Genomic DNA, 8,855 nt, shown 5'->3' with positions numbered 1-8,855 from the left:
CACCGAATTACAGGAACTGTAAAACTTGATCACAGTGTTATTTGAGGAAAGGGATTAGGTTCTTTTTGATAAAAATTCAATTGGTTTTGAGAAAAAATACTTCTTTTTTTCACGGGGTCATACAGGAAATTAAAACAAAAATAACACCCCCCCCCCCGGCAGTATAAAAATGACCAAAGTATTGTATCTGCTCAGTTACCATAAATGAAGTGCATCCAGAAAGCAGAATAAATGCTTATGTGTAATTTCTATATGGAACGTGGATATTGTTCTCCATTTAAAGAAGAGCTGAAGCTAGTCTGATCTCGATGTCTAGATAGTTGTTCTGCTGTTGTCACACCAGAGCAGGTGGGTTTAAGACAGTAATTCTTACAGGCTTTACTTTCTCTTGGTGTAAAGAAATTAAGTGGGCAGCTAGGAAAATTTAGGCACGTGATTATCTATTTTTTTAAAGACTCAAATTTCCTTTCAAAGGTTCTTTTAAAAAATGCACAGCATGCTGCAGTGGTGTTACTTTCAACTGTTGGTAGATCAGAAGTTAAACATTCTCCTTAATATCACATTGTGTAAAAAAAAGCCAACAAGATAGCGCAAAGTAATTGTGTATTTTCAGTAACCAAAAGTACCAAAGACCTTCTAAAACTCCAGTACATGGCATATTTAATAGTACAAAGTTATTTTAAAAAAATGAGACTAAATTTTATACAATTGCATGTTGTTGTTAAAGGCATAGACTCAGGGAAATTGCAGTAAAGCATTAACAGGAGTGGCGGCTGAGAACTGATAAGCTGTCCTATCCTGAGAGGTTTAACTCCATTTGAAAAACAATGATTTGCACTGCAATCTGATGCCCTTACTGCTATGCTCTTGTAAACTGATTTAAGTACTTAAGTTTCGGAGGAAGAAGCTGTTTCAAGCAAATACTTGTGCTTGTGACGTCTGTGATTTGCATGTAAAGAATTACCTTGGTGAATCAGTCAAGTGACTTTCACGCTGAAGTGCCTGCTGGATGCCATTTGTGAGCACAACTGGCTAATGCTTTGGCTCTAATTTGAGGAATAACAACTTAAAGTGATTTTTCTGGTGTGGTTGCTAAATGTTATGGGTGAGAAAAGACGATCAGTTACTAGAGTGAATGAATACATCTGCCTCCCCAGAAACACCTGAATGCAAAGTGAATGAAATTGTAATTTTAAATGTTCCAATATTTTAACATAGAAAAAGCAAATATGAAAATGGGGCTGAAAATACCCTTTTGTTAATGAAGGGGCTAAGCACACTGACAAATGGTAAAGATTTGCCGATTTTAGGAATCTTGTTGCTTTTCAGTTTTTCTTCTGCCGTGAACCCCAGGATTACCTTTCCAAAGGCTGCCGCCTCCTGTTGCGTGTAGCCCTTCTGTCTGCTGGGATGCCTGCAGTCTGCAGCTGAATATTGCATTTAAAGCATGGCAGAATTAGTTACAGGAGCTGGAAATAAAACACAGCGTGACAAAATTGATCTCAAAAAGAACTTGTGAAACTTAGGTAAGACTGGGGAAAAGCGTGGTTATGCCCTGGCGTATGGGAAATGATGGTAGTGGTGCGTGGAGGAGGGCGGTGCTGGCGCCCTGCACCTTCCTGGCATGGCGGCTGCAGGACAGAGAAACACAACCTCACTGTCACCCGCTGAAACCTTTCGGGAATTAAAAGAACCCTGAAAAACCTTGTAAAAACTGTTCAGTATTTTAAGCACTGAAGTAGCATGATTCCCTAATCTTTCACTGAGAATCATGCGATTGTTTATTTTTCTTGTAGGGTCTTGATTTGTTTTTTTGTATGAGGTCCCTAACAGTCTTCAATAATTGGAGTTAACAGGTATAAAGTAACAAGATGGCAATAGTTAGGGTAACCTTTCTAGGTTAAGACTGACAAAAAAATCTTCCTGAATTTGGTATCGTTTTTAAGAGGAACAGGGAATCATATCATGCATCAATTTCTGGCAAACCATATTATTTCTAAGAACATGAATCCTGTACATGCTGTTACATACTGTAAAGGTTTGGGCCATTATTGTAGTGCTTGGATTGCATTAAAAAAAAAAAAAAAGTAAAAGCAAAAAGAAGCTTCCCAAAAAATGAAGTAGTTGCATCGAATACCCTTTCCTCCCGATACATAGCCCCACAACTCTGCCCTTGAAAGCATACTGAAATCCTGGTTTATACACAAAATTAGTTATCTGTGATCCCTCTCCCACCTTACACAGGTGCATTCAGGACTGTACGTACTTGGAAGTTAACCACCTCTGGATCCTGAAACAGGCTTCCTCTGGTCTCAAAAATACGAACTCTTTGGGCTGGGGTTGACGGCTGACAGAGTTTCTTTGCATCTCTGCTTTTTCAGTGCTAAATTTTGTCTTCCCATGTGTGGCGGAAGGTCGCAGCACTGCAAAGTGTGCAGAACCTGCTCCTGTTCAGGAATGGCACCTACCGTCACTTGCAGTCGTTTCCAACAGACCAGAGCCAGACCTCGTTAGGACTGCTTTGAGTGCAGAAGATGGTTCAGACTGTTCTGAACAAACTCGCTGAAGGCCACCCCTCCGCTTTTAAAAGCAAGGACTGCCTCCTCCACACACAGGAGCTGCCCCCCGGGCGGTGAGGAGGGACCTGCGGGGACGGTGGTGACAGCCAGGCAGCTCACCAGGGCTTTGCGGGGGTGACTGGCCTGCAAGACCCACCACCCCTCCGCGCTGGAGGTGTTGCTGTTTGCTGAGGGAAGCTTCGGGGCTTTGGGTCAGCCCAGTTGTGCCTCAGAATGGAAAGGCAGGTCTACGAAAACTTGGCTTGCAAAGGCCTGAAGCAAGCCCCCCACCCCGGCACTACTCTGGTAACACGTGTGGCAGAAGCTGTGTCCCCAGGCCCTGAGGAGCTGCTGTCACTTTGGCCTGCTGCGGGGACCCTAGGGTGCTCCCACCTGGGTGCCTGCTGCCGCAAAGGCCGTGGCACTCTGGCTTTGCTCACCCATGTCCCTGCCGTGGCAGCCCCACCACGTCCACGCCAAAAGCTCCAGTCCCACCACGGGACGGGCGCTTGCCACACGTCTCCCAGCAAGCAGCTCTTCAGAGCTGGAAATGATCCCCCGCCGGGTTCAGGTAGAATTAAATGAGGATTAGTCCCCCCCCCCATACATGAGGTTTGTACACAGCGTATTAGTTTTGAAGGTTTCTTGTGGTATTTCAACATCTTACGTAATTGGTAGTCTCACAAGCTGATGTTCTTTAATCTTCAGAATTTGTCACCAGTGCCTCGCCCCCTCCACAAAGGAGGAAAATACTAGAGCCTGCTTTTTCTGCTATTTGCTCAATTTGTGCTCACAGCCAACAGCCAGGGACAGCATCAACCACCTGGTATTTCACGTGACACGACTGCAGTCTTCCTGGAAGGACGAAAACGTGTTGGCCTCTCATTTTCCCATGCCCCAACCAGGTGCTGAGGTCTTTCAAGTCACCAGAAATAGGATGAAAGCAAGCACATCAAACTGTTCAAGCTGCAAGTTAGTAACACAAACAACACAAAAGCCTCAAGTTTCTTTTTTTGACATGCCTGCTACTGGAAACACAGCCTAACAGGTCTTTCAGAATTTATTTAAAGCCCCCAATTACTTTTCCCTTTAGCTGCCACCTAATACATCAAATTTTTACAGTGGAATTAAAATGTCCCCGAGACATAGCCTTATGTAATGGAAACAATGACAACTCCCTACCTATATGAACTAGGAGTTACTGTACCAAATAAACCATTTCCTTCAGTCAGGGTCTTGATTTGCAGCGTTAGTGATTACTCAGCCATAAAAGGAAGGGCTCAGAATTCACTGTTGCTAAGGTTTACAAATTCACCATTTTTCTGAAAAATACACTACAAGTATGGAACAACTTTTCCAGTGATACAATGCAGGAACGCACAAATTATTGCAGTTTTATATTTAACATTTATTGCATGTCAGTGGTTTGTAGCCTGGTAAGAAAGCCTGTTACTGTACACTTTGGTTGAACTTCTGCCCAACGGCTGGAACTGAATCTGGGTGCTGGCCACACAGAATGATATGTAAGCGAGCTAACGAACTATCAGCACAGAGTTGGCTAAAAGATGCAAAGAAGAATAACACTTAATGGCCACTGGCCAAGGGAAGCAGAACCCGTGAATGCAGTGTAGCTGCAGCCTGCAACGCAGTGAGGTGCAGGAAAACAGCATCAACTTTGCTGCCTGGTGCAGCAGTCAGGAAGGATCCTGGATGCACCTGGCTGAAGCTGGCACAGAGCAGTACGTAACTTCTACTCTTCTATTCTGACCTCCACACCAGGTACTGTTCTTCAGCCACCTAGTATGTGGCTTTGTGTTGTTTTGCTGTTGTGCACATTGTTTTGCAGAGGTCCTACAGGGATTAAAAACCTTCAAAGATAACAACCAGTTTTTAGAGTTTCTCTGCTCTGCAAAACTCAGGAGGTCTAAACCCAGCATTTGAAAGTGAAATGCTTCCATAGAGAACGTGGCCAAAGGCTGTAGCAAACCAGTTCTTTCTGTGACAACCGACAGAGTAAAAGATTGTTAATTCAACAGTGCTGTTAAAAAAACCCCACCCAAATATTCAAAGGTTTTGTTCTCTGTGCTTCTGTGGCATTAAACCTGTTCACAATTCTGTTTAATTACCTTTTTTCTGGTAAATGTCCATTAGAGTGTTACTACTTACAACAGAGCAGTATTTATCTCTCTTACAAAGAGCATTACAATTATTATTCAGTTTGCCATTTGCTTTCAAATACCTTAGTCTATATCATGATTTCGGCAAAAATATCAAGACTGTTTTCTGTATCATCCTCAGGCTCCAATTCTTCATTGTGATCTTTTGGAGGGGTGTGTACATCTTGTTCTTGAATGGTCTTTCTCTTTCTTCTGTGCATGTACACAGAGCGATTCTTCTCCTTCTCCTCAGAAGGCGAGTTGTTTGCACTGACAGCAGTTTTCAAAGCTACCTCTAAGCGTTTGTAGAATCTAGAAGGAAATAATTGTGTAGTTATTATTTCTGTAGGTTTGCTCAGGATCTGCAAAACTACTCTGGGAAACTGATGCTTTTGTAATATAATCAAAACATGCTAAGAGAAGAAAATCATTACTAACATTGAAATGTTTTAGCCAATACTGGAAGAAAAACTAGAAATATCAGCATGCGTCCTTGTGTATACCATGCCACTTCTCTTTGTAATGCTTGTATGTTAGAAATCAATTAGTGGATATACTCATGTGGCATTAAGACCCTGTTAGTCTTACAGAAACCATAAAATGCTATCAGGTTAAATGTCTAATGAATGATGGCATTAATGATCAGATGGACTGCTACTATTAGCAATTGCTTTGAATTTTAACAACTACAGAGATTTTAAATGGACATATAAAAAAGAAACTCGTCAGTACATGTAGGCATCTCTCCAGCGTCCTTTTGATCCTCATGCTCTGTGGCTCTTCTGCCTATTCTTTCTCAGCTGGAGACAAATGGAAAAACCCAAAGCGTGTGTAACCTTCCATCGCCACCTTAAATCATCAGTTTTGGAAACTATACAAAGCATTTAGTGGATTAAAGTGCGCATTGCAATCTGAATGCTTCATTTAGATTTAGTTACTTCATGCACAGTAACAAACTGTTACTGTGTTAGAATAACAAATGCTGTTATCATTAGAAGAAACTTAAACCCTACCAAACTCATGTTCTTTATAGGTTTTTGCTTAAACAGTTAATAGTCTTCAGAACTCAAAAAATTAATTGAAATTGTATTTTAGACTTCAGGGGGGTTGTCTCGTTTGGGTTGGTGTGTTGCCTTTTTTTTTTTTTTTTTTTTAACATAACCTCTCTCACTTTTGGATTTAGATGTCATGAATAGGATTAGTGTAATCTTACAAACCTGTCAATCCTCTTTGTGTTTTCTTCCATTTTCCGATTAGCTACATGTATCAGAAATTCAATATATTCTTCAGAGACCATCAATTTCCCCTTGTGGCTCAATGGAACTTCTAAGCAATGAGTGCTCCGGACAGCCTAAAAACACACAGAGAAGGATTTGTCTAGAATAAGGGGTTTTTATTTTATGAAGGTTATTTAAATAATATGGGGAATTCATTACAGGAAAAACCACTCACCCACACAACTGGTTAGTTTGCTGTCAACTAGAGCAGAAAGATATTTCTTTGCTACAGCATGCCCTGTGATAGCTGTCTATCACATTACAATTCAGATCTTGGCTCACAGAAAATCAAGGTTAACAGTAATGACATGGTTTTGTTACATTCCTTACAGAATAAGGAGAAAAGTCCTTACCATCATAATTTTTCCTCCTCTGCCAACCGTAATACCAGAGTTCCTGAACCCAGAATCGATAGCCACTGAATGCTGCAGAATAAATAAATGCCTTAAACAAGTCTTATACACTTTCACAGCAAGAAACAATTATGGATGGGTTGCAATGCAACTTACAATCTCAGTTTTGCAAAAAACTTACTCAAAACCATCTCCTCAAATTAATGCAATAATAGTTACATTAAAATGTTTTTAAGATCAAACCCACACAGTATCACAAGTCGTGGTTGGTTTTCAAAGAACCACAGTCAATCTTGATTGTCTCATCTTAATCCGTTAGTGCAGATGGGACATTAACGTCTCTCTGGGCTCTGTACTATTTTATCTTGAAGAGCTGGTAACCATAAAGACAGTCGTGCAACACTTTTACAGCTAAAAGTGCAGCAGTACTATAAACAAAGCTAATCAACTCTCTTCTACGTTAATGAAGGAACAAACCCATCACGCATCAGTCTCCGGAGACATTCTGGAAAAGCAGAAGGCAAAGGTACTACTCAATTAGTTGAAACACTAAAGCCAAATGGCCTGTCCGGTAGCAAAATGACATCTAATGAAAACCATCACCGTCAGCCTGCGAAAGCAACCCAGGCTCACGGGGAAAAATTTTTTACCACGCTTCAGCTCGAAGACTGAATTGTAGTTCAGTAATTTTGTTTTCTAAAAAGTACAGCACAATCTCTACTAAGTTTAAAGTTGTGTTTTCTTCATCAGCTTACTTTTACTACCCTAGTTATTAAACATACAGCACATCTGGGACTACTCGTAAGTGCTAAAGCTTACTCAGGAGCCAATACTTTTACTTTTACAGCACGGAATATAACAGAACAACAATGTAACATTGTTAGTTGATGTAATTTTACCAGAAGCTGTGCATCTTGCAGCTCTTGACATAGCACATGAAGAACAAATGGTTCAAACTTGAGCACAACATCACCAGTGGCTTTTGCTAGTGCTGTCATCTGGAAAATACACCAAAATATTGATATTAATACTGCAAGTGTGTACTGTTACTACAGAAAACAAAACAAAACAAAGTAATAGCTAGTCAGTGTGTCAAACAGGCATTAAAAATGCAGCAAATGAGTTCCAAGCAATCAGGTTTGTTCAGCTGCTTTTGATTTTTCGTTGCTCATAATACATGGAAATTCCATGGATTTCCATGATTCTGTTTGCTCAACTGATTAGGTTTGATAGAAATTCATCGCAAGATAGACTTTAAAAACTTGAAAAAGTGCACTTCCTTGTTTATTTCTTTGTACATTCAAATGAATCGATACAGTCAGTGCCGGACGGGAAGAGGACTGTTTGACTGCAATCAGATGAAACCTGAGCAGATTTTTTTTTTTTTTTTTAATTGTTCTTTAAAATCAAAGACATTTAGTTTCTGAAATATGCTTCTTAACTTCAGAAAACTTTCTGGAGTCCAGCAGATTAAATTCAAGACCTAACATACCTGATCACATTTTAATCCTAGTTTAAATAATAATGCATAGCCTACTGTATAAGAGTTAACTGTATAAGAGTTACAGAGATAAAAAATTCAGAGGTTGAAATTAGAGGCATAAACCCACAAGACAAAAAAAAAAAAGTAACTTCATAATTATAAAATTCAAGAAATGACCTTCAGACCCCTCAGTTCTGCTAGACGACTAAGATGCTAGTGGCAATTTTTGCTGGGTTTACAAACGTGGAGAACGCTGTATGACATTCTGCATGGCTTACTATTACAATTTCTCTACTTTTCTATGCTACGTTTATACAGAGAAGTCTTACGGGCCAATATTACTTTCTTCCATTCAGAAAGGTTGCTTTGAGGCAGTTATATTACTTGTTTCATTGTACAATTATATTGCTTATTTCATTGTACAATTATATTGCTTATTTCATTGTATGATATTTAATCGTAAGCACTACTTGCCCCCCCTGCTTGTTTGCCTTCACTTGCTCAATTCACAGCACTAAAAAATTTGCTATGTTAATGTGAGAAATTTCAGCTGTTTTCCCATACTTTGTTTTGTGTAGCCCTTCTCATCTTTCTCATAAAATGAAAATATTCAATGAAATCTTCAGGAAGTAATCAAATTCATATGCTTTTTAAGACATGATGGCATAGAAGAAAACTGCTGAAGTAACACTCTCTTCTTTCCTTTCAACATTGAAAAGTATTTAAATGTATTTACACAGCATCTCCTCCATAAATGTTCTTAAAATTTAAGTTGAAAGCAGGTCTTTGTGCGTGGCAAAGTTTGTAATTTGTGCACTAGATTTTAAAAAAATGCCCAAGTAACCACAGCTGTGCTAAAGCTGATGAGAAACAGAAAATTGCGTACTGCACTGTTGCATAGAAATACCTAAGCTAACTTATTTAGTGTTTGCTTGGGCCTGGAAATGAGCTGCGCTGACAGAGTGCTCCACTGAGCTGAATTCACCCTGCCGGAGAGCGTGCTAGGGCGGTCAAACAGCTTCCATACC

The 8,855-nt window shown here is 40.0% G+C and overlaps 1 protein-coding gene across 1 annotated transcript in view; it reads right to left on the bottom strand.

Moving 5' to 3' along the window:
* Nucleotides 1-4,803: 4,803 nt before the first annotated feature.
* TYW3 (tRNA-yW synthesizing protein 3 homolog (S. cerevisiae)) overlaps nt 4,804-8,855 on the bottom strand; it is a gene marked incomplete at its 5' end in the record, with an annotated part of 7,527 nt that continues 3,475 nt past the window's right edge. Inside the window, 4 exons of the mRNA XM_009700452.1 lie at nt 4,804-5,026; nt 5,932-6,065; nt 6,345-6,416; nt 7,244-7,342. Coding sequence (XP_009698754.1) covers nt 4,804-5,026; nt 5,932-6,065; nt 6,345-6,416; nt 7,244-7,342 — 528 coding nt within the window. The remainder of the gene's footprint in view (nt 5,027-5,931; nt 6,066-6,344; nt 6,417-7,243; nt 7,343-8,855) is intronic.

The sequence above is a fragment of the Cariama cristata genome, unplaced genomic scaffold (assembly GCF_000690535.1).
Source record: "Cariama cristata isolate BGI_N322 unplaced genomic scaffold, ASM69053v1 scaffold20745, whole genome shotgun sequence".
In the NCBI taxonomy this organism is placed as follows: Eukaryota; Metazoa; Chordata; class Aves; order Cariamiformes; family Cariamidae; genus Cariama; species Cariama cristata.
Note: the sequence above shows the minus strand (reverse complement) of the source record. Positions and strands in the feature narration are given on the sequence as shown.